At 39.4% G+C, this 26,915-nt stretch overlaps 1 protein-coding gene and 1 pseudogene across 2 annotated transcripts in view; both read left to right on the top strand.

Annotated features, from left to right (window-relative positions):
• Window positions 1-8,199: 8,199 nt before the first annotated feature.
• PPP1CB (protein phosphatase 1 catalytic subunit beta) overlaps window positions 8,200-26,915 on the top strand; it is a 46,156-nt gene continuing 27,440 nt past the window's right edge. Inside the window, exons 1-2 of one of the 2 annotated variants that reach the window (XM_077774194.1) lie at window positions 8,200-8,283; window positions 8,434-8,573. In XM_077774194.1, the coding sequence (XP_077630320.1) occupies window positions 8,522-8,573 (52 nt within the window). In that variant the 5' untranslated portion in view covers window positions 8,200-8,283; window positions 8,434-8,521. Of the gene's footprint in view, window positions 8,284-8,378; window positions 8,574-26,915 lie in introns of those variants that run through there. The other variant, XM_077774195.1, reaches the window with a different exon arrangement.
• LOC144239979 (small ribosomal subunit protein uS5 pseudogene) lies at window positions 24,217-25,247 on the top strand (annotated as a pseudogene).

The following is a 26,915-nucleotide window of genomic DNA, read 5'->3' as shown; positions in this document are numbered from 1 at the left end:
GACAACAAGCACACAGCCACTTTGTTGGCCGTGCACTGAACTAAACCCCATAATGCTCCACACCCTGTTAATGTCCCTCAATTGCATCACCCCTGTAAAGGCCTTCCCTGACTTCATTGCCCTCTCCCTCTTTGGAATTCTAAAAGGCTTGGGGTCTGGACCACACTCCTGAGCCCTAGCCTGCAGGTCTGACATAAGAATACAGACACATCAGGGTTGCTTATGAGAGCCCTCTCAGGTGTGCGGGGCAGCCATTCCAACCTCCCCCTGGCTCTGGCTGAGAATGACTCCTCCTTCCTTCTCATCCCTGAAGACTCCCACCCACAGTGAAATCACCCACCCTCTGCTCACTCCTAGCCTGCTGTGAACTAATGCACCCTGCCATCAGAGCAGATCGAGGTCACCGACCCAGTCCATCCATTCATGTCTTCCTACTTCCTTCCACAACAGTGTCCCAGAGCTGGTCCCCAACTAGCTCTGACCCCTACATCCCACTGCCTGGGTATTCCAAGCCTCTGAGTCTTCATCTCCACATCTATCACAGAAAATACTTACTTCACAGGATTTTCAGGGAGATTAAATATAATGCCAGTATAAACTCCCAACACATGGGACACTTAGATGCCACCAGCCAAAAACCTTCTTTCTGTCTCCTGGGCTTTGGGACCTTGGTTCTCCCAGACTATATGCGTTCTGTCTTAACAGAAGCATCACTATTCGAAGTATCCTAATGTTACCAGAATTTAGGATTTAGGTTTACTCAATCACATTTTCTGGACTGGAATATAAGGGGTCAGAGCAACCCTTATTTTGGCAACTAGAAAGTTGTTCTTTGAGCTAGTGGTGCTGTTTAAAACACGTTGGGGCAGAAAACAGAAAACTGCTGTGCTGATTCTTGACCAGGCTGGCCTGGAAGATAAGAGGGTGAAAATTAAAATGAGAACTGGTATAGAGGTACAAGATTCTACGTGATTCTTGCACAGGGAAGCAGGGATGAAAAGACTAGGTCCTTGTACAATGCAATTGTTTCCAAGTAAAAATAAGAGAGAGAGATAGAGGGAGAGAGAGAAAGGAAGGGAGGGAGGGAGAGGTAGGTAGCTATCCAAGCTAAGAATCATAAGTTCCATTTTCAAATTTCAGTTTTGTTATTAAGACAATGCAATCTAACCTTCCCAGATCTCAACTTCCTCAACCACAAAGTGAGCAAGATCAAAAGTAATGGTCTTTTTTAAAAAGTTCCCAGCATATATGTTCACTTCCTTTTTTCCTTCTGCCCTTTCATTCTCTATCCTTTGGTTTGGAGCCAACTTCTTCCTGGCAACCAAACACCCAGACTCCATGAACTGTCCTCGGTTTCCTCCCCCCCCACCCTCCCCACTCCCACTTACAGAACCAGAGGTGTCCCAGCCTCCTTCACTCTCCACGCTGCCAGGCCCACATTTAGGGCCCAGGTCTGCCTGTGAATTACAGCTCCAACTGACCTCATGGCTATTGCACAGGGTAGTGGAAAACACTTGATAGATGCTTTCTGCCATGCTAAATTAGAGTCCTCAATGGCTTTTCCCCATAAACTTTGTTATAATTGGTGGTTAGAGTCTGTATTACCATGGATACTTTCCTACAGTTACATGAAGGATTAAATTGATTTTGCAGACTGATCTGGGAATTTAACCACCATTTGTACCACAGTCTCTGTGGGAAAATATATTCTGTGTTCCAAACAATTGACCTTTTGGAGTTGATCCAGTTCCTACTTTGGGGACGGCCTGTACAATATTGTGTTACATTTTGGGTTTCATCTGTGTGTCCCAGAATCAAAGACTTGTTAGAGTGGGAAGAAACTTTTACAGATCATTTATTAATGAACTAATTTTGTAGGTAATAAAGCCACGGTTCAGGAAGAGAGAGATTTGTCTCAGGTTATTCAGCTACTTTGGTCTCACACCTCCAAGCCAATGCTCTTCCACTATCCAAATCATTTTGTGGTCATTTCCCCACATAGTCAGTTAACCATTTCAAAGTTGGGAAGGTCATGTCTTCAGCACAGAATCAAAAATACTAAATGTTTCATAAATACTTAATCCATTCATTATTCACTTTGCTTTAGAGGTCCATTCACTGTAAGATTTCCTTAAATAACAGGTATCATTAGGACATTTCAATTAAGTATTTACAGTATTTATAACAGACCAGATTTGGTTCCGCCTGGGTGGCTGGGTGGCTTAGTCGGTTAAGCGTCCGACATTCGCTTAGGTCATGATGTTGCGGTTTGTGGGTTCGAGCCCCATGTCGGGCTCTGTGCTGACTACCAGCTCAGAGCCTGGAGCCTATTTCAGAGTCTGTATCTCCCTCTCTCTCTGACCCTCCCCTGCTCACGCTGTCTCTCTCTCTCCTAGAAATAAATAAAAAAATATTTAAAAAAAAAGAATTCATAAATATTCTATTTAGCCAGTGTTTCCTGTATAAAAGGACCTATCAGTGTTGCATCAGTAAATATTTTTCACAGGTCACAGACACATTTCGGTTTAGTTTTAGAAGACACATGCCATTAATTTTAACATGGTCTTAGGAGAGAGCTACTTGTTTTGTAATGACATTAGAAAGCTTAACAATGCTTTGTTTTATTTACCAAAACGAACTGACACAGACTTGTGAAATCATTCAGAAGTAAACCTTCTCCAACTGAAAAAGTGACACATACATGATTTGGATTTGCTCTATGAGGAGAGCAGCCATCATTAGAAATAAAACATCTAAATTGTTTTACTTCAAACAAATTTTCACACATTGTATACTCTTCTTCGCCCACAAACACATTTAGTTATTTCTTTGTATCTTGTTTGAATGAGCAGGATGGAAGAGCACCTGAAGAGAAACAAATTCACATATGCAGGTGACATGGTTTTATTGTAACAAACTAGGGGTGACCTAAATAGACAGCTGGCCCTGTAATCTAGTTACAAGAGAAAAATAAGGACCACAGGATCAACTCTTCAAAAACTAAATCTTCATCCTTTGTGGTAGCTGTCCATCCAACTCTCACTGACTTACAGTTAACAGTAATAAATAATATAGCATTTATAAACAGTAATAATAGTAGTAGTAGTAGTAATAATAATTATACGTTACTAGGCATTTATTTTCAATCATTTTATCATGAAAGTTCTACCAGAAACTTCTCCTAAAAGACAATGCACCACTGAGAGTTTGTGTGTGTGTGTCGGAGGAGTCAGAATTGGGAAGTGGGGAAGTATTGGTCAAGGTCAGGGGAAAGAGGCATTTAGTTATATCTGGCTTTACAACTTGGGGGGGGGGCTAAAATTACTGAGGATATGCCTTATGACTTAGCTGGTAACATTGGCACTTGGTTATTCTCTCATACGTGTATTGAAATGAAACCAAAACTAAATCTGAAGAAACAGTCTTGGCCCTGACCTGGTGTACCACCCCAGCCTGGCTGTGGGTTGCAAGGAGCGGCTTCTCTTCTAATGCATGTGTCCTTGTGTGGTTTCTCAGTATCCTCAAATTGAGCTGACCACAAAAGCTTATGGCATTTGATACATAGATGGCTGCCCTCAAGCTGTCTCTAGTAAAATTTAGAACTTGCTGCCACCATAGACTTATTAAAGACTTGATTAAGAGGAATCATATTTATGGAAGGGCAACCCAATGAATGCTGAGTCATTCATGTAGAAGCTATTTTGGATTAGTCAGAGCATAAAGAGCTGTACATCACTACCACAGCCTCCACATTTTGCCACCTAAACCTATTTAATTTCACATCTTATTGGCTATTGGCCAATATTGAATGGTATATAAAACACTTTTTTAAAAGTCTATGCTGTGTTTACTAAAAGGAATAATGAGTCTGCTGTTCACTATGTTCTAACGTGCCTCACTTGAGAACAAGCCACAGGGACATCTCTCTCATCTCAACATAGTGATGGCTGGGGTCCTGTGAGTCCTGGCCTGCCTTTATCTAACGGGCCCTAATGGGCCCCAGGTATTTTCTGTTTGGAAAAAACAGACACTGCATATAAGATCATGATGTTATTAATACCCCAAATTATGATTCCCCAACTCCCTTGATATCAAGAAGTCCAAATACCCTCCACAGACATTTCTGGAATTACCCAAGGATATTGGCATGTGTAACCCAAATGTCTCCCTAAACCCAGTGGTGTACTGGTAAAGGTTTAACTGCCAGCAATATGGCAGGAAAAAAAATCCCATAGATTCGTAGCATTTGCTAAATTCCTTGGTGTAAATATTCCTGTGATGACCAAAGGGATGTCACTGAACATGAAGTTGGAAGAGAGATACATATCATTGTATAATATTTCCATCATACGGATACAATGGACGTAAACAACCTCTGGACTATACATGATAGTAAAATGCAGCAAAATAAATAGGACATGATAAGTTTTGAGTAATGGTTACCTTTGCTTTTAGTATAATTTATTCATTTGTAAGTCTATATAATTTAAGTTTTAAAACATGGTTCTGTTTAAGAATGGGCTTGCAGAATTCCTGCAATTGACTCTCATGAGCCAGTGTAACCTGGCTACAGCACACCACTATCTAAAGTCCCACTGAGATGGGAATCCCAGCTAATAGTTTGCCCTTTGGTCTGTGAAATTAACAACTCTGGTCTAACAAGGAGCAGGACCTTACCGTGGTCGGTAAGGGGACTCACGTCCCTTTCCTGAATCTTGCCACATATTTGGAAAGACTGAGAGGCAATTCCTAACAGATGGTCAGGATCACTACTGACCAGTCCTCTGCTCTGAAGTTTTCTGGCCTCCAGGTCTGGGTTCTCTGCAGGGCTGCTACCCACCACAGTGCCTGGCCCAACCAACATCTGTTACACCCCTGGCAGCCTTCTCGTGTCTCTGCTTCTGAGCTGCTGGCTTCCCTAAGTAGGGGTACTCCACCAACAGGACAGGCCTCAAGTTCCTCGATGTCAATATCTGCCAAGTGGGGCTTTTCTCTATATGGTACTCACCTACCTTTAACCTCATGGTGGTTCCAACTGCCTCTGCTGTTACTACCTATGGGATTGTCTCCTGCAGCCTCCAGATCTCCCCCTCCCATCCCTTCTTCTGTCCTCAATCTCTTATACATATTTTAAAGTCCAAATAAACTTTGAAAGCTGAGTTTCATGTGAATGTGAAACTCATTTAACAAAGTAGGATATAATGGCAATGAAGCATGATCCCAATTTTATAAAATATGTTCAGGTATACGATAGGAAAGATGTTATCTAAAGCTGATGAAATCATAGATGAGTTTTACATTTTATCTTTGTTTTCAAAAATTTCCTTCAATAAATATATTTCATTCTGGGGGCAAAAGAGGGGATTGCTTTCATGGCAAATCTGACTTGTATTGATATGAAGCATAATGTCTTATTTATCTTATGTGATGTGAATATTCATATGATTTTCTTTTAAAAAAAATGTAATGTTTCGGGGGCACCTGGGTGGCTCAGTCGGTTAAGCGTCCAACTTCAGCTCAGGTCATGATCTCACAGTTTGTGAGTTTGAGCCCTGTGTCAGGCTCTGTGCTGACAGCTCAGAGCCTGGAGCCTGCTTCGGATTCTGTGTCCCCCTCTCTCTCTGTCCCTCCTCTGCTCACACTCTCTCTCTCTTTCAAAAATGAATAAACATTAACAAAATTTAAATATATATATATTCAGATAATATATATATCTGAACAAAATTTAAATATATATTATTATTTAATAATTAATAATTAATTTAATATAATTATTTAATATAATTTTTAATTTATAAATAATTAAATAAATTTATAAATTANCCACGAACCGCGAGATCATGACCTAAGCGAAAGTCGGACGCTTAACCGACTAAGCCACCCAGGCGCCCCAGCTCTTTCGTTTTTATAATAGCCCTTTCTTTCCCAGGATTCCGAAGCACTAGAAAACCTGGAGAAGGGGATATCTGCAAGCAGTACTCAGGACCACTTTCCAATCTCTTCTGACTCCCACAACCCTGCTAAGACTGGCCTCTCGCTGCCCCACTTGTGGTGATTTCTCTACAGAAGCTTACTTTCTGCCTGTGCAATACAGCTTCCTTTGGGTGTCCCTTGTCTATTAAATATGTCTGCATATATTTAAACCCTAACTGTGGACAGGGTTTAAAGTTTCATGGGATTCACGGGCCCCGTGGAAATCGGATGATAAGCAGTCACTTATTTAATTATTCCCAGGCAACTCTTAAAGAGTTTCACGGAAGGGATGTGGGGAAGTGACATCCAACAACACAGCTGGTATATTTGAGTCCTAGTTCCCGCTCTGCTAGAACACCTACTCCACTTGCAACTGATCTTTTCCCTGGTTGCTAAAAAGCTAAGAATCATATTTGTGGCCTATCCCTAGCAAACCAATAGTATCTTATGCCATGCATTTTGCAAACAAAACTGCTGGCTTTATCTTATCTTTCCCACTTTTTATCCTATTTTTCTCTATACTTACTTTTAATTTATCCAACTGCATGTATTTTCTTAAGCTACCTTAAATTGCTTCTTTTGGAATAAAACAGGGTATAAGTAAATGTTCTTTAACAAAACAAGAGTGTGATGAGGAGCCATTTCTTCACCTCTGAGAGCCCCGACATGAACTGGCAATGAGTCTGTTAAAACTACTCCAGACAAGACCACCATTATTGCTTGTCACCTGTTCTATGCCCACCATCAAGGTACAAGCTAAATCCTGAAATGGTGAAAAAGCTAGGAGGAAAAAAGGCATTAGGAAATTCTAGCTCTGTAAATCATCTGGGCCATTATAAAGCACTTGACTGGACAATGCTTCCTGCTTGCCCCTCCAAAACAAAAAAAAAGAGAAAGAAAAAATAAATCTTACAGTTTCTACTTGCTAAGTTTGTGAGATAGCACATGCATATTCGTCTCAGCTTAACATATACTGGTGATAACATTTCACAGTTGTTAAGAGGGAATACACCTGGTACTAGATGCCTCGGTTTGAACCCCAGATCTGCGAGTTACTTGTGTGATTTGGACCAATGTATTTAGTCATTCTGTATGTACCTCAGTTAATCTCAGGTAGAGATAATAATAGGACGTACCTCATAGGGCTGGTTTAAGGATTAAATAAGATAATGTAGAACTCTTTAAACAGTGCCAGAGCATATACATAAATCTCAATGTTGCTATTAGTAATATGTGAGTGGGAAAAGCACTCCCTTGACCTCGGGACAGCACCTTGTCAAGAGTTTCTGGATTAACACTTGAAAAATTAGTAAAGACCTTTGATCTGACCACTTTCTTATAACAGGCCAAAAAAACTCTGGCTTGCCTGAGTTACCCTTCCTCCTGCCTTTCTAGAGGCGGAATTACATGGTGGAAAGAACAGCTGGACAACCAACCCTTCTAAGCCTCCGTCTTTCTTCTACGTGCCAGACGCTTGGTGGGTCTACCCTGTAGAAGCTTACAGTCGAGTGTAGAAGACAAATGCAGAAACAATCACAAGGCAGGATGATTAAGTAATATTAACGGAAGTCTGGACAAAAAAAAAGCACTGGGATAAAACAATATGCAAAGAGTGGATAGAAATGTAAGATGTGTAGATGCATTACACAAAAGGCAGAGAGCGGTACCCACGTTGAAATATTATTGCTGACCCTTCCAGAGCCCAATTTAACTTATTTCATCCAGGGGCACCTGGGCAACTAGCCTTGTGGAATGATGGGGGAGAAAACCTCTCTTTTCCAATGTCAAACTTTTCCAAGAGAGTAACTCAACCCCTTCTTGCTTCCCAAACGCGCAAACCTGGGTTTCAAACGTGGATGTAGTCCACGTTTCCCGGTTAACGGAAACATGAGGAATTGCTTGCAAAACCAGGGAAGGAAGCCAAGAAAAGAAAACCGAAGCAAGAAGGGCACAACAACGCGGTCTGCGGAGGGCCGCAGCCAGAGCAGCGGAGCTGCGGGAAGGTCAGCTCTGCCCACGCTCGCTCTGCCTAATGGGAGCTTCCCCAGCGCAGCGAACCCCGCGAACCTCGGGGCGCCTGCGCCGCCGTGGCGATTCGGCGCATTGGAAGTGGCGAGTGAGGGCGACGCACCTGCGCGAAAGCAGCAGCGGCGGGAGAACCAAGGCCAGTGCGATTGCGCGAAAGCCAGGGCTGTGGTGGGGACCGCGGAGGCGTGCGCCGTGCGCCTGCGCGGAGGGTTGCGTGGCGCGGTGGCGGGGAAGGGCGGTGTGCTGTAAGTGGAGCTGCGGGTGGGGCCGTCGGCGGCGCTGGTGAGCTTTGCGGAGTTGGGCGGTGCCGAGGAGGAGGAGGTGGCGGCTGGGTCTGACGCGGCTCGGTTCTCGGGGNGGGGAGGGGGTGGGGGGGGGGCCCGGGGAAAAGGGGGAGTTGGAACCGGGGTCGAAACGCCGCGTGACTTGTAGGTGAGGGAGCACCGAGCCGTCGCCGCAGCCTCCGCCGCCGTGAAGCCCTTGTTCCCGCTGCTGGGAAGGAGCGTCTGGTGCCGACAAGATGGCGGACGGGGAGCTGAACGTGGACAGTCTCATCACCCGACTGCTGGAGGGTGAGTGCGGGGCCCGGCCGGCCGCAAGGAGGGGGCGCCCCCTTCAGCCCTCATTCCCCCTCGCCGCCGAAACCCGAGGGGACCCCCGTTCCCGCCCTGCGGCGGAGGAGGCGAAGAGGCTGCTTGGCCGGGGGGAGCGGCCTCCGGGAACACGGTCGGCGGGAGGCAATTCGAGAGGGGCTGTCCCGGCGGGCGGTGTCCCCACGGACCCTCGGGGACCGCCCCGGCGTCGCGCCGGCCGGGGGGTACGAGGAGCCCAAGGGTGCTGGGTGACCCTTCCCAAGGAGGGTGCGAGGATGCGAGCTTCTGTGCATTGTATGTCCGTGGAACGTGTATTTCTTCTCTGTTCTCTTTGTGCATTGCCCTTGGCTGCCTCCGATTCTTGTTCCGGGAGTGAATTTTATTAAAACCTTCTCATTGAGACAGTTGTTGGACCTCTTCTGCATTTTTACATGAAGCTCTGGGACGAACTCTAAGAGGGGATCACATTAGCGGGAGTTGAGTACCTCCTATTTATTATTTAGCTTAAAAAAATAGTAAAAATAGTCTTTGGTTAGAGCTGAAGATGCACTTAAGAAAGAAGAATATGTAGACACGTTTGCTGACCGGATTGGCTTTCCGGTTGGAGAATTTAACAGGTTTGAGCAGGATTTAATTTCTGCACAAACTTAGAAAAGATCTACTTTATTGTAAAAGCCTCTGTTGTGTGTAAAACGTGTTTACAAGTCTTCGCTGCTTTTGAAGTTTCTTGGTCCTTCCGTTTTTATTGAACAGTTTTATGTTGGGGTGGGGGGTTGAGAGAAAGGGAAGAGATGGAGAGGCCAGGGTATTATTCAAAGTTAATCGCAGTCTTGTGCCAGCGTGAATCCCTTTACCCTAAAATTTGCGTCACCGCTGGTTGCTTTGTGTGTAGAAAAGATACTAAGCCTTCAAAAAAAAAAAAATTTAGTTTTTTTTGTTGGAAACCGTCAGTGCATATGCACTAACTTATTTGCTTTCAGGTTACCTGAAGGTAACTTGACAACCGGGAAGCAGGGTATATTCTTGTATTTGGAACATCATCAAAGAAGATTGTGTTCTTGGGGGTGAGGAGCCAGCTAGTTCCTTTTTTCAGTCTGTGTATTGGTTTCTAGTCAGTTCTGTATGTGCCTGTTGTGTAACAAACTACAGTTTATTTGCTCCAGATGTGAAAGCCTTCCAGCAGCCTTAAGACTGGATAGGAAAGTTTTACCAGGAACTCTTACCTTTTCTTTTACTATCAAGTTATTCCTGGGAGGCCCCCTGGTGCCTGTAGACCGTGTTCACTGCTTAAGTCTTGGTGGACTTGAACAGATGTGGGTGTCTTGCCGGGTCTACGAGACATTTGCTTTGAAAAAAAGGAATCGTATTTTGTAATTGTGCATTGTTCTGAGAGGGAAATATAGCTACTTAAACATTTTAATGTTTTAACTTTTGAGGAAAATCTAGGCCTGCTTTCTTACACATTTTAAACTCGGTTTGTAAATTTAAGTATTTTAAAAATCTGATGTTTGTATTTCAACTTGTTCGCTTTTATTTTTCATGTACTTACATATTGTATACTTTGCAGGCATAAAACAGTAGATTTATGTGTTTTAAAATGTTTGATCTGGGACCTTTTAAATCAGATGTGCTTTTTTAGGATACTTAAGAAACTTCACTAGTGGAATGTTAAAGTTTATTGGAAAAGAAGATATGGAGGGAAAAGTAGGCTGAGTGATTCCATTAGTTTTGTGAATTCAAATTAATATTTGGTGCTGGCTTTGGACAATCTCCCCCCCTTCTCCCCCCCCCCACTTTTTTTGGAGGAGGGAGGGGGGTGGTGAGAAATCTAATCTGGACATCATTCTCCCCTTTTAATATTGACCTCCTTTATGCCAATCACCAGGAATCCAAAGATAAAACACAATCTCCTCTCCATATTCAACACAATCCCATCAGTAAAGAGTTTCATTACTTGCTTCTCAATTCTGGGAAGTATATTTAATTTGACAGTACCTCCTTGGAATTCTTAAATTCTGCAGGCTCCTTCTCTTTTCCTCTTCCAAAATCTATACCTGTTCAAAGACATCCAGAACAGACGTGGATTTTCTAAAAAGTATTTGTTTGGTCTGCCTTTGTTTTCAGTAATGTTACTTGCTCATTAAAGTTAACTTAGATTTAAATGACAGTGTTTTGTAAAGCTGCCTAGCAAAATAGCTAGTTAGGTGGTTTTTTTGGTTTTTGTTTTTTGTTTTTTTTTTTTTAGTATTAGATGAACATACAAGGTAAAATTTAGTCAGAATGTCTCCACGTTAGGGGGAAAATCAGCAGAACTTCATCTTATTTTAAAATGTTGAGTGTAATTCCAACGCATGCTCTTGATTTTTTCTTTTTTACTATATCAAATTGACAGTCGGCTGTAATGTTTTGGTAACCATATTTTATGAGTTGCTTTGTGTGTTTTTTTCTTTTTTGAGTGGTCATATCATTGGTGTAGTATTTTCAAAGTGCCTTTAGAAAATTTAAAAATTTTTGTTATTTAATGTAAACCATATACTAATTTATTTTTTGAATAGTGTATATTCCTCCAGTATATTGGGTTAAGTTTTACATAGAACTAAATGCCAAGGACGCCTGTGACTCTCTCCCCTGTAATGACCCTGTTACCACATTCTCATGGCTTATAATAATGCTCTTGACTGATTGTTTAAATTAAATCTCCTTCCTGTGGGTATCCTGGAAAACCCAGTGAAAGCTTTTTACTTTGATCATTAGTTCCAAAAGGAGTTAGTGTGGCAGTAGGAGTATAGCATAATCACCGTGCAAACATTATTCAAATTATAAATGTTGAGTTTATTTTGGGAAGTGAAATGGAATGAGTAGATGGATCTGTTTGGAAAGAGGATGGGGTGAAAAACTGCTTCCCACTAGCTGTTCCCAACCAGACTTGATTGAAGTGTATAAAAACTGGGCAATACCAGTTGATAATTAACACTTGACTATTATATAAATCATGTATTTTGTCATGTTTATCATATATGTATGTGTATGTATATAACTGAATTTGTGGAACTTCTGTGTTCATTTCTTTATTGTGGGTCATTTATTCTAAAAATTTAGTCAGGCTGAGACAGACTAGGCAAATAGGGAGCTTTCTTATGTGTTCCTTTGAAAGTTAAAAATGGATTTGAAAAATAGATTAATAAAAGCACATTAAAATCCTCTTTTTAAATAAAGGTTTTATTGAGATATAATTCACATACCATGTAATTCACTTATTTGAAGTGTATAATTCCATGATTTTTAGTATATTCACAGAGTTGCACACCCATCACCACAATTTTAGAACATTTTTACCAACACAGCCGTGTTCCCATTAGCCAGCACACTGCAGTTTTCCTTTCAACCCCAGCACTAGGCAACCACTAATCTTTCTATCTCTGGATTTTGCTTGTACTGGACATTTCATGTAAATAGAAATGTAATATATGGTCTATTGTGATTGGCTGCTTCTAACGTTTAAAAATTTATATTGTGTCATGTCTTAATATTTCATTCCTCTTATAGATGAATAATAGTCCATTGTATGAATATACCACATTTTATTATTCATTACTTGGTGGACGTTAGCGTTGTTTCCCCTTTTGGGCTGTTGTGAATAATACTGCTATAAACATTGCTGTACAGGTTTTTGTGTGAGCATGTTTTCACTTCTCTTGAATATATAGCTAAGAATGGAATTGTTGGGTCGTATGGTAAGTCTCTATGTTTAACCATTTGAGGAACTGCCAGACTGTTTAAAGTCTTTTTTCCCCCTGATTTAATTTGTTTAGTTGTGACCCAGAAGTCTAAAGGTTAGGCAGTTTGAAGGAAGTGCTAGTCTAGATGTTCCTGGCAACCCCAACTTGCACAGGGAAGTGTTGTGTGTATACAGATCCAAGGCCAGGTCTATTAGAAAACAGCAAGTTGAAGAGTAGGGAAGATCATCTGAGGAAAACTTTCTCTCTTCCCTTGCTTCTTTCTAGATGAGATGCTAGAGGATACATAAAGGTGGTACATTTTTTAAAAATCTTTTTTAATGTATTCAGTTTTGAGAGAGAGAGATACAGATTTGGAGCATGAGTTGAGGAGAGGCAGAGAGAGAGGGAGACACAGAATCTGAAGCAGACTCCAGGCTCCACACGGTCAACACAGAGCCTGACGCGGGGCTTGAGCCCATGAACTGTGAGATCATGACCTGAGTGGAAGTTGGACACTTAACCGACTGAGCTACCCAGATGCCCCAAAGGTGGTACATGTTTTAACTGATTCAGAGATTAGGTTTGTTTTCCTGTTAATTCGTTGTTCCAGCAAGCGAAGGAAACATTGAAAGTTTAAAGTATTGCAGAAGTGTTTTTATTTTGTTGTTTGAGTGCAGAGCTGAAGCTTTTCTGGTAAATATCTAAATCCAAGATTAAAATTCATTGGAATTTAGAAATCTATTTACATTTGAGTCTAGAGACAGGATTATGTATTTAAGATTTAGGGTTAACAGGGAAGATAACAAATTATATCTAGCAGGCTTTTTTCTTTTATTATCTTTACATATTTACTTTTCTAACAGTATTTATTCGAATGGCATATATTCTCGGTTCTAACAGAGGTAAAATAATAGAATATATAAAAATGTCAAGATATTTAGAAATAATAATTGAAATTTCATTAAGTATTTCTGAAACAAAGGTTATTCTGGAAGACTTGGAATATGAGGATGCAAAGAGAAGAAATGGCTTGTAAACAGAGTAGGTTTAGCAGTGGTGTGAGGGTGGAGAATGGGAATTCCCAGTTGAATTTTCTACGATTTAATTTTTAGTGGATACAAATTTATACCCTCAATCAGCAATCCCTGCCGTTCTAGCAGCTGTAAATAGCCATTTCAAGGCTTATTTTTCCTGGAAAAATAGAGGGTCTGTGAATATAGAAAGGAGAAAGTGATCAGGGTCACATCTCTTGTACACCTTCTATGTCTCCCCAGGACTGAATTGGATTACCTTTGAAGTCTTGGTTATTAATAGGTGGAATGCACTTTTTTAATGCCCTATTCTCTGAAATGTACCATACAACATCTGTTAGATAAAATTGAAAATGCCTTAATGGAAATAGTCTTTATTACACAGTTAGAGGTAGAGGACTAAAAATGCAGAAAGTCATTCTGAAGTTTAATAGGTACAAATAACCAGTAGCCAGTCTTTTCCTAGTGTTGGAGAAATTCAGCCCTTGGTCTAGGTGGGCTCTTGTAATGCAGTAGAAAAAGTAGTAAAAGGACAGTGGCAGTTGTCCCTTATTCTGCTTCTGCTCTATACATTTGTGGAGCAGAGTGATTTATGAGAATATATACATAACTTCCCTGAAAATTTCTGGCCTCAGGGCTCTTTCTCCCTTCACAAATTTACCTGCATCTCTGCAAGAAAAAGAGGTACTTATGTAATGGTGGAAACATTGCTTTTGGGTCCTGGTAATGTGCCGACACTGCGTAATTTGGAAGTTTGACAGTTTATTTCACCATAAAGGAATTTTATCCCCAGAATCTTCCATCAGAATATCCCTAAGTTCCAGTCTAGTCAATTACAGGTTGACCAAAGCATTTTCTTGCTTTGAGTATTTGTCTATAACACCATTTTAATTTTACCTCCTATTTTTAAGATTTAGAGAAATCAAAAGTTATTTTTCATAATAAAAAAGTTTAAGGACATCTATTATGTAGTTTTCTTTAATATTATAATTCATGGTTATAGTGACTTTTTATAAATTGAGAAGGAATCTTCATAGGTATTTGTAGGTTTAATCTCTGTTGTTTGAATATTTGTCAAATAATTGAGCCAAAGTAGTTAGAGAAAATGACCAGGCTTCTAGAGAGAGATCTAAGTTACACCAGTGATAGAAAGGAATGTCGTTTTTGAACTTAACTGCAATAATTATACTAATCCTGAATGATAATTAGATGTTTACTCAGTTATGTATTTACTCAAGATATATCTGTAAGTATTGATACAGTGGGAGGCCATGTTTATACTGGTTTAGAATACAGCTTCTACATGTATTTTAATTTCATCTCTGTCTCTGTTCTGCATATTGGGGATGATAGTGTCTGTTTCATAATGTATCTGTAAACACTAAACAGATAAAACACTTTGAACTTTTTTAATTCACTTAAAATAATAATGACCCTTTACATGCTAGCATAAATAATAAAAGCTCAGGAAATGTTAGCTCTTGTTACTGTTTCTGTTTAATATAAACCTGAACTGAGAAATAGGTAATAGAGGACTTTTGTGCTGCTGAGCCCTGAACCCTTCCTGTAGTAATTATTGAGAAAACCATTCCTTGTGAGGATCTAACATGTCTGTGTCCTCTACATTATGTTTGTTGCATACAACCACTCTTTTCATATATGTGTAAAACATTTCGTTCCTATTTCCATCATCCAGAGTTTGTAATCTGGCTTGACATACTAGTGTTGATGTTCTAGAGCAGAGATAATTTTAAGCAGAATAAGATGGTGAAAGGTAATTTAAGGAGATTTGTGGTATGCCTTATTTTGTCTAGGGACTAGAGCAGTGGATTTCAGACTTTTTAACTCTTGGGACCACTTTATACTCCTAAAAAGAATAGAGAACAAGAGCTCTTATTTATGTGATTTATTAGTACTAGTTAGAAATTAAAACAGAATTTTAAAGTATCTTTTTTAATTCACTTAAAATAATAATGACCCATTACATGCTAGCATAAATAATATTTTCTAAAACAAGAAAAATAGTGATAAGTATATTTCTTTAATGTCTGGTTTTATAGAAGTTAATCGTACAACATGTAGTGGAAAATGAAAGCGTATTTTATTAGTCTTTTTAGATAATTGTAGTTATTCTTTAATGTTGTACCAGTCAACAAGTGGTAATTTCTTAAAGGTTAGTTGTAATGTGAAATCAGAAATATCAGTGAGGTTTTTTTGTTCCTTTACATTAAAATCCACTGATCTGTCTTACACTTGAAAATTTTTTTTTAACATTTATTTGTTTTTGAGAGATAGAGACAGAATGCGAGCAGGGGAGGAATGGAGAGAGAGGTGGGGGGAGACACAGACTCCGAAGCAGGCTCCAGGCCCTGAGCTATCAGTGCAGAGCTGGACATGGGGCTGGAACCCACGGACTGTGAGATCATGACCTGAGCCGAAGTTGGATGCTTGACCAAGTGAGCCACCCAGGCGCCCCGTCTTATACTTTAAATGGTTCTTATACATTCTTTGTACATGCATTGGTCATTTGGAAAATATCAGTTACACCGAGTTAAGCAGATGTTCCAATGTTGATACATTTTACACAATATAAGAAAATTATATTTGTTAATATAACAAGATATCAAAAGAGTCTTTAAGTATGGAAGAAACTGTCAAATTCATAGTACTGGATACAAAGTTTCCAGCATTTTAATTTTCACTTGAAAGCTTGATTTTTATCATTAGCAACAAATGCTGTTAGTTGTTTTCTTTGAAACGACAGTCGTTTTCAAGAGTATCTGTTAAATATCTAAGTGTAAACAGCTATAGTTTGACAGCTGTGCTTTCCAGTAAAAGAGATGTTCTGTGAAAAATGTGGCTAGATGGGCTTGGAGCTAAAACTGTCACACGAGTACTTTTCCTGAACACAGCCATTATGCTTTGGTATGCAGCAGAAATGCTTAATGGATACTTTTTTATTTCATTATACAGAATATTAAAAAGGTGTAGGGGCGCCTGGGTGGCTCAGTCGGTTAAGTGTCTGACTTCGGCTCAGGTCGTGATCTCGTGGTTCGTGAGTTCAAGCCCCACATGCTTGACAGCTCAGACCCTGCAGCCTCCTTCAGATTCTGTGTCTCCTTCTCCACCACTCATGCCCTGTCTCTCTTGCTCTCTCTCTCTCTCAAAAATAAATAAACATTAAAAAAAAATTTAAGTGTATATTCAGTGGTGGAGATTTAATAAAATTGATAATTATTACTGCTTGAGGGCATTCTTAAGTGAAACTGGACTTTTTTTTGTGATTCACTATAAGTGCATGGCAGTGAATACCACCAATGACTACCAGTACATTTTGACACCACTGATTTGGTTTATGCTAAGGTGCTAGCAGTTTTGCCCACCATTGGCTTTTGTGTCATACAGATTCAACATAGTGAAAAGGGGGATCTCATTTTGAGAACCATAGAGCTAAGATACTCTTCCTCTGTTCCTGAAACATTTGGCTCTCACCTCTATCTGCTACTTTTCTTCTTTATTCTTTGCTTATTATTTGTTTCCTGGGTGTCTGGAATCACTTTTTTTTAATGTTTTATTTATTTCTGAGAGAGAGAGACAGCTGAGCAGGGGTGGGTCAGAGAGAGTGGGAGATACAGAATCTGAAGCAGGCTCCAGGCTCTGAGCTGGCAGTCAGCACAAAGCCCGATGCGGGGCTTGAACACATGAACCGTGAGATCATGACCTGAGCCGAAGTTGGACGCTTAACCAACTGAGCCACCCAGGTCCCCCTGGAATCACTTTTTAATTTATGACTCTTCACAGGCCCTTTTGAGAATTCATAAACGCCATATGCCTTTTTAGAAAAATATGTATGTTCATGTATATGTATACAGTATTAACAGTTTGAGGTATTCTACAGTGGCTCCTGAAGGCCACTTTATTTTTTCCTATTAGGCAGACTTAAGATAAATTGGAATTGTCATTTCACTTGAAATCAAAATTCCACATTTTAGCCACATGTAAAAACTTTTTTACTTTTTATGGCTTAAAGGGAGACTTACATGCTAAATATGGAGAAATTGCTACCTCATCCTAAAGAAAAAAAAGTCAGGAAATTTAGCAAGTCTGGATTTAAGTTAACTTTGCTATTGATTAATATGGAACCTTGAGTATATTTGGGGGGTTGTTGAATTATTAATTAAAATATTAAAGGTTATGGAAGATTCTTAAGATTTCATGGGGCAGACATGGTAGGTAGTAGTGGGGTTGGGTTTTTTTTCTTAGCCTTTCTGTTTTAAAGAAGGCAGTTATTGTAAGAACTTGCTGGAGAAAATAGATGGTTACTGAAAGATAAATTTAAATATATATACAATACACATAAAACACCTGTATATCACACACCATTTGTATTTTTTATTTATTTATTTTGAGAGAGAGCACGAGCAGAGGAGGAGCATAGAGAAAAGGAAAGAGAATCCCAAGCAGGCTTCACACTGTCAGCACAGAGCCCGACACGGGGCTTGAACCCAGGAACCGTGAGATCATGATGTAAGTGGAAGTCAAAAGTTGGCTGCTTAACTGACTGAAGCACCCTGGCGCCCAACACCATTTGTGATTTAAAAGACAAACCTGCATTGAAAAGATTGTTTATATGAATATGAAATTTGAAATGTAATGATTAAGTACAATTTGTGTATAATCTTTTGGGAGCAAATAACATTTCATTTACTTGAGGTTCAGACTTAGTGTTCTATTTCAGACATCAAAATTGATTGCAAGAGTTCATCTGTTAATGCTGATCTGTACTGAGATCTTCTGTATATTTTATCTTGGAAGGGATCTTTGAACACAGATAGTTACTGCCAAATATTGATATCAGCCTACAAGAATATTATTTTAGTTAATGATTTTAGTTACCATTTGGAAGGCATTTATAGAATTCTACCAGTTCTTTCCTGATATTTGCCTTTTTAGCATGTTATCACATTGCACATTCATCAATTCCAATCGAGGGCGAGGTGAAAGCTCTTCACCTATACAGCTAAATAGATTTTGATAGATTTTGCACTAGCACAGAGGTCTAAAGAATTCTGTTGGAACTGTGGTTTGAGCTTAGAAAATATATCTAATGAAAATCTGTGAGGAAATGAAGATCTTGTTTTAACTTTTGACAGCACTGGGAGTGTATAAAGCAGCTTTGACATTTGGTTGTGAATTCAAGCATCACTAGTTGTCAGAATGACTTACCACAGTATACATTTCATATGTAAGTATTTTTTTGCCTTATAATTTTAGATTCAGTCATTAAGAAACATTATCAGGTTTGCAGCGAAATCTGATTTATAAAACTACCCGTAATAGTGATAGTGATTGTTGTCATTCAGAAAAATTTCAGTATTGGCCCTGAGCTCAAAAAATTCACAATAAAACTATCACCACTAGGCCATCGAACTGCAGTGTGATAGAGCAGTTCAAGATAATTCAGCTTTTATTTCTGACAAATACTCATGGAACTGACAATAGTTAAGTTCATGAGTGCTAATGATGTTCACTATTGATTACCACCAGTCCAACAATACCTGATAGATTAAGGTATCTTTCTGCTGAGTAATTGCACCATACACTATAAACCCCTTAAATGTTCACGAGCTTTATAAAATTGTCCAACTAGGTTTTTTTGTGCTCCATGTATATTTTTACCACCATCGTTTTTTGCTTTTTCTCAGCTTCTTGAAAATATTTTTGATAACTAATTCAGAGGCTAATAACTCTTCACTTGCTTAATTTAGTATTGGCTCCTTAAATAAGGCAACAACTAAGCATTGGTAGTATCTGTGAATTCACCAAGAGCCAAGGAAAACCACTTGGAATAATTTGTTTTTCTGTTTTTTAAATATATTTTTTAAACATTTATTCATTTTTGAGAGACAGAGACATCATAAGTACAGGAGGGGCTGAGAGAGAGGGAGACACAGAATCTGAAGCAGGTTCAGGCTCTGAACTGTCAGTACAGAGCCCGATACAGGGCTCGAACTCACAGGCCACAAGATATGACCTGAGCTGAAGTCGGAAGCATAACCGACAAAGCCAACCAGAGGCCCCATTGGTGGTTTTTTTCTTCATGTTTATTTATTTTGAGAGAGAGCGCGCACGCACATGAGTGCAAACTGGGGAGAGGGAAAGGGAGTGTCTCAGGCAGGCTCCACACTGGCAGTTCACAGAGCCGGATATGGGGCTCCATCTCACAAACTGAGATCATGACCTGAGCAGAAGTTGGATACTTAATTAGCTGAGCCACCTAGGCACCCCTCGTTCTGTTTTGTTTTTTAACTGATGATTGATACTGCTCCCATTGTCTTCAATGCTTCAAGAGCTGTTTTTACAGAAAAGATAAGAGTCTTAAACAAGACTATTGTCTCAGGATATATTTCTTTGGCTTTTCCAGTCAAACTTGATTTCATGAACTCACCGTTAGTAAGTGGATTTCCATGCTTGCTAACACAGGAGCCAGTTGAAAACTTAACTTTGATTGCAGTCTTATTTTTATTTTTGTGAAGAAATTCTGCTGTGATGAGATTCCATTTAAAAGTTTTAAATTGCTATTGCTTTCTGGTGAAATAGGAATGTTGTGATGAATGCTTAGTCTGGTTATGTGAACATACACTATTTTTTTTTAAGCATAGCTATAATGTTATAAATACAATGCTTACCATCTAATTCAATAGCAAAATAATCTACACTCCACTGTGCTTTAAAAGTGCAACATTTGCATTCCATTTTTTCTGCTTTGACATGATGAGTATGCACTGGTAATAAAAGTAAAAGAAATTTTTAACGTTGCAGAACAGCAACAAGCATGAACTCTAGACACTGTTGAGTTATAACTGTATCTCTGTAATTTGTAGTACCATGAGAAGCAGTGTCAAGTGGTATGGGGTATGGGCCCATAGTGTCTAGTCCTTGCAAGGTATTCCTCAAATTTCTGCATGTAATCATCCGAATTTCTCATGTGTGACCAATAATCATATTTTGTGTCCTTTTCTGTATGTACTTGAGCTACGAACACAGGAAATTTTTGAGGGTTTTGATCTTTGAGGAAAAGGAAGCAGCAGTTAGCTCACCAATCACTCAGGCCTTTTTTCCTGGAGGTATAGGGGAATAGATCCCAAACGAAAAGTGACTAAAGAGGAGAAAGGCCAAAGTCTGAGGCCATTAGAGTATTAAAACTTAAATCCAAAAGAGGAGAGAACCATGTAGACTCTAGCCCCAAAATCTGCAGTCAGGTCCTCCTTGAGTCATTGACTTCTCAGGTACACATGTGCAAGAGAAGACTCTAAGAAACTCCAAAGAAAACAATAGCTAAAAATCTAAAGATCTGAGCAGAGATTCCAGCATCACCCTAGTGCCAGAGTGGCAAAAGTTGAAGTTCAGACTGCCAAGTTAGAGGGGCTGTATTATACTCTTGAGTTTTCCACTGATACTCCATCATGGCCACTCCCTAAGATTGAGGGCAAAACTGACTTAGACCAGCCCTCAAGAAAATGTAAGTCATTATTACTCTTACTGCTGAAAGGAAACAGTGCTCTCCGGAAGATGTCATCTAGAGCTCATACAATTTTCACCCATAATCAGATATTCAGTGAAATGACTACAGGACATGCTAAAGGCTTAACTGACCAAAAATCAAGAGGACAAAAGGGAACAAATCCCCAGATAATATTCAGATAATATTAGAATTATCACAGAGAGACTTTACTGATTTAATGTACTCAGGATAAATAAGAAATAATGGAAAATTTTATCAGAGTCTAGAAACTTTACAACTAAAAAGTACATTAAAAATGAGATTTTGAGAGTTGGGCTTACTAGCACATTAGAAACAGAGGAGTAGTAAAAGCTAGGAAAAACGTGTTGTGTAGAAATTATGCAGTGCTGAGAAAAAAACAGAGGGGAAATAAAGCAGGAGACAGTGGAAAGCTTTAACATGCATAAGGGGAGTCCCAGAAGGAGAGGAGATACAGGATAGAGGAATAACTGACCAAGACTTTTCCAAATGAAGAAAAATACCAAAACATAAATTAAAGAAGCTCCGTGGATTTCAGGAAGGAAAAATACGAATAAAACTACATTGAGACCCATCATAGACTTAACTGCTAAAAATCAAGAAAAAGAAAATCTTTTTAAAAACTTTTTAATGTTTATTTTTGAGAGAGAACAAGCAAGTTGGGAGGGACAGAGAAAGAGGGTGACACGGAATTGAGCTGTCAGCACAGAGCCCAATGTGGGGCTCAAACTCATGAACTGTGAGATCATGACTTGAACTGAAGTTGGCCTCTTAACTGACTGAGCCTGCCAGGCACTCTGAAAAAGAAAATCTTAAAAGCTGCCAAAGGAAACAAGTCATTACCTTAAAGAGAACATTGATTGTTGATATATCACCTGAAACTACAGATGCCAGAAAAGAATAGAATGTCCTTTTAAGGTGCTGAAAGAAAAGGAAGAATGCTAACCTAGAATTCTAAATCCAGTGAGCATATCCTTCAAAAGTGAAGGCAAAGGACACCTTCATGATCTTGCAGGTTCTGAGTTCGAGCCACGCATTGGCCTCTGTGCTGAGAGCTCGGAGCCTTGAGCCTGCTTTAGATTCTGTGTCTCCCTCCCTCTCTCTGTCCCTCCCCCACTTGCGCTCTTGTTGCCCCCTCCCTTCAAAAATAAACATTAAAATAATTTTTTTACATGAAAGCGAAATAAAAGTACAAGGTGAGAAAATTTACTGATACAGACTGGTACTAGAAAATACTAAAGTTCATATTGAAAGAAAAGGATCCCAGGTAAAAGCACAAAACTGCAGAAGTAAATGAACAACAATAAGGATAAATGTGTATAACTATAAATTAATGCTATTTAAAACAATTATAGCTTGTATGGTTTAAACTATGTGGAAGCAATATATGACAACTTTAGAATAAAAGGCTAAAAAGTGGTTAATTCTGACAAAAATTATTTGTTATTTCTAGAGTAACTACCAAAAGATAAATAATATATAACTAAAAAGCTAATAGAGAAGAAAATGGAGGAATAAAAGATAATTATTCCAAAGAAATGGAGAAAAGAGAAATAAAGGAATGGAGAACATGTGATACAAAGCAAATGACAGGATTTGTCCATAATTATCGTAAATATGAAGGGAGTAAACACTCAAAGACAAAGCTCAGAAGACCTGACTTTACTGTATACAGGGACATGNAGTGAAAATAATGGTATCTGTCCTTCTCTGCCTGACTTATCTCGCTCAGCATAACACCTCTGAGTTCCATCCACGTTGCTACAAATGGCCAGATTTCATTCTTCCTCATTGCCATGTAGTATTCTGTATAAACCACATCTTCTTGATGCATTCATCAGTTGATGGACATTTAGGCTCTTTCCATGATTTGGCTGTTGTTGAAAGTGCTGCTATGAACATTGGGGTGCATGTGCCCCTATGCATCAGCACTCCTGTATCCTCAAGGGACATGTTTTAAATTTAACGGCAGGGGCGCCTGGGTGGCTCAGTCAGTTAAGCATCCGACTTCAGCTCAGGTCATGATCTCACGGTTTGTGGGTTCGAGCCCCACATCAGGCTCTGTGCTGATGGCTCAGAGCCTGTTTCAGATTCTGTGTCTCCCTCTCTCTCTGCCCCTTCCCCACTCATTCTCTGTCTCTCAAAACTGAATAAATGTTTTAAAATTTTTTTAAAAAAAATTTAACAGCAGAGATAGAGGAGTAAAGCACAAGAATGAGAGAAATGCATCATGCACACATTAACCAGAAGAAACCTGATTGGCTATATGCATCAGAAATTGTATGTGAGGCAGGAAGTATCACTAGAGGTAAAGAAAGGCATCGCATAACGTTAAAAGGATGGATTCAACAGGAAGACGTAATCTTAAAATTTTTAAGTATTTAATATTATAAGTCTAAAACACAAAAAGGAAAAATTGATAGAACCGAAAGGTTAAAATAGACAAAACCACAATTGTACAGGTTAATGTACCTTTCTCAGTAACTAGTAGAACAAAGAAAAAGTGAGCAAGGATCTAGAAGATTTAAACAACACAGTAAACTTGACCTAACTGACACATAGAACACTTTACCCAACAACTACAGGATATACACACTTTTCAAATACCTATGGAACATTTACGAAAATATGCCATATGCAATACCATAAAGCAAGTCTCAGTAAATTTAAAAGAAATTAGATCTTAAGTTCTCTGATTTCAATAATGATAAACTAGAAATCAGTGGCACTACCTAGAAAATTCTCAAATATTTAGAAATAAGCAGTGTATTTTTACATATTTTGTTGTTATCAAAGAAACAGCAGTGAAAATTATAAAATATGTTGACCTGAGTATTAATAAAAATACATTTCAAACTTTGTAATTGCAGCAAAAAGCAATGCTTAGAGGGATATGTATAGTTTTATATATGTTGGAGGGGAGGGGGGAAGGCTAAGCATTAAATTTTAATTTCATGACAGTAGAAGAATAAGCAAATTATAACCCAAAAAAAGGTAGAAGGAAAGATATAATCAAGATGAGAACAGAAATCCAATAAAAAGTAAATGTATGGGTTTTTTTTAACATTTGTTTATTTTTGAGAGACAGAGCATGAGCAGGGGAGGGGCAGAGAGAGGGAGACACAGAATCTGAAGCACGCTCCGGGCTCTGAGCTGCCGGCGTACAGCCCGACGCAGGGCCCCAACCCACCAACTGTGAGATCATGACCTGAGTCAAAGTTGGACACTGAACCAACAAGCCACCCAGGTGCCCCTGTATGATTTTTAAAAATGGAATTGTTGAAGCTTCTTCTCTAGGAAAACACCAAATGACAGATGACACTCGTGCCATGGGAGGCCATGACGGCTTCCACAGAGGTTTCAGCAGCAGTATCGGGTCAGGGCTGCATCTGGGGCTGGGGACACAGCCTGGGTCAGGACAGGGCCTGTGGAGCTTGAGGAGGCAAGGCCAAGGACAAGGAGTGAATCTCTGTTCACCAGCCTGGGCCACCTGGTGGTAAAGGACATGAAGATCAAGTCCCTACAGGAGATCTGTCTCTTCTCTGCCCATAAAAGGAATTGGAGATCATTGACTTTTTCCTGGGGTCATCCCTCAAAAATGAGGTTTTAAATATTATACCTGTGCAAAAACAGATTCATGCTGGCCAGCAGACCAGGTTCAGAGCATTTGTTGCCATCAGAGATTACAGTGGACACGTCGGTCTGGGTGTTAAGTACTCCAAGGAAATAGCCACTGCCATCCATGGAGTCATCATTCTAGCCAAGCTTTTCATTGTCTTGCGCAACGAGGCTACTAGGGAAACAAGATTGGCAAGCCCACACTGTCCCATGCAAGAGCTGTTGTGGCTCTCAGCCCATGTCCAAGAAGCTGCTGGTGATGGCTGGTATTGGTGACTGCTACACCTTGGCCAGGGGCTGCACTGTCACCCTGGGCATCTTCGCCAAAGCCACTTCTGATGCCATTTCCAAGACTTAACAGCTGTCTCACCCCTGACCTTTGGAAAGAGACTGTGTTCTCTAAGTCTCCTATCAAGAATTCACTGACCATTTTGTAAAGATCCACACCAGAGTCTTTGTGCAGAGGACTCAGGCTCCAGCTGTGGCCACAACATAGTTTTATACAAGAAAAATAAAGTGAATTAAAAGTTGTTTAAAAAAGAAATTGTTGGAAAGATGAATAAAATTGATAATCTCCAGAAAGACTGATAATGTAAGAAAATGAAAACAAATTACTATGTCAAAAAAGATACAGGAGACATGACTAGTAATGGAGACTAAAGAGATGGACAGACAAAACCAATAATGTAATCGTGGCTTGAATTCTGTACTAGAGGGGAAGAACATGCTATAAAGGACATGATTGAGACAGTTATTGAAATTGTTGTATATTCTTCACATTAAAGGTTTATATATGTTAAACTCCCTCGATCTGATAACTTATACTGTGCCATATATAAGAGAATATTCTTAGGAAATAATATACTGGTAAAGGAGCATGACATACACATCCTATTCTTTTTTTTTTTTTTTAAGTATATTTATTTTGAGTGTGGGGAAGGTCAGAGAGAAAGGGAGAGAGAGAATCCCAAGCCAGCTCCACGCTGTCAGCACAGAGCCCGATGCCGACCTCTATCTCACAACTTTGAAATCATGACCTGAGCTGAAATGAAGAGTTGGATGCTTACCCAACTAAGCCACCCAGAATACAGTCTATTCTTAAATGGGTCAAAGAAAAGTTATGTATATGTATTTTAAAGGATAATAAGATTTTATAAATAACTTAATGCTAATAACCTTTAAAATTTAGATGAAAAATTCATCTTGGCAAAACTAACAAGGAATAGAAAGTCTGAATAGTCTTATATATGTTAAAGAAAATGAATTTGTACTTGGAATACTTCTCAAAGAGGAAAATTCCAAGCCCATTTGGTTTCACTGGTGACTTATATATTTAAAAGAGAAGAAATTAGGTGAATTTTGTTCATCAGTCTCTTACATAAAAAGAGAGAACATTTCCCAGCTTGTTCTTTGAAGCCAGCACAACCATAACACTCAAATCTGATAAATAGAAAGGCAGTTACTGGCCAATATCTCTCATGAATATAGCTACAGAAATCATGAGCAAATTATTAGCAAATCAAATAAGAAAGATAATGTCTCATAATTCATGGAGTTTATTCTAGGAATCCAAGGGACATTCAATCAATATAAATCATATTAACAGAATAAGGTGGGGGGGAATTAAGATTATTACAATGGATAAGATACAGTATTTGATAAATTTTAACATCCTTCATGATAAAAATTCTTAGCAAACTAGTTGAAGTATGTACAAAACTATAGTTGTCATAATGGTGAAATAGTGAATGCTTTTTTTTTTAAGTTCAGAAATAAGACAAGGAAGACTTTTAGCACACTTTTCTTCAGCATTGACTTGGAGGTCCTAGCCAATTCAGTGAAGAAGAAAAATAAAAGAAAGATTGGGAAAGAAGTAAAAGTCTTCACAGATTATATGGTTGTATACTTGGAAAATCTGGAGGGATCTTCAAACTGTTAGAATAAGAAACAAAGCCACTTTTCAGAAATCAATTACACTTTTGTATACTAACATCAAAAAATTGGAAAATGAAATAAAACACATTTACTCAGGGCACCAAGGTGGCTCAGTTGGTTAGGCGTCTGACTTTGGCTCAGGTCATGACCTTGTGGTTCATGAGTTCAAGCCCCATATCCAGCTCTGTGCTGACCACTCAGAGCCTGGAGCCTGCTTTGGATTCTGTGACTTCTTCCCTCTGCCTCTCCCCTGCTCACGCTCTTTCTCTCTATCTCATATAAGTAAACATTAAAAAAAATTTTAAACAGAGGCACCTGGGTGGCTCAATCAGCTGAGCGTCTGGCTTCAGCTCAGGTCATGATCTCACAGTTCGTGGGTCCGAGCCCTGTGTGGGGCTCTGTGCTGACAGCTTAGAGCCTGAAGCCTGTCTTCGGATTCTGTGTCTCCCTCTCTCTCTGACCCCTGCTCACACTG

This window comes from Crocuta crocuta, unplaced genomic scaffold (genome assembly GCF_008692635.1).
Source record: "Crocuta crocuta isolate KB4526 unplaced genomic scaffold, BGI_CrCroc_1.0 scaffold246, whole genome shotgun sequence".
NCBI classification, from domain to species: Eukaryota; Metazoa; Chordata; class Mammalia; order Carnivora; family Hyaenidae; genus Crocuta; species Crocuta crocuta.
The sequence above is the reverse complement of the archived record's forward strand: the minus strand, read 5'-3'. Positions and strand labels throughout refer to the sequence as shown.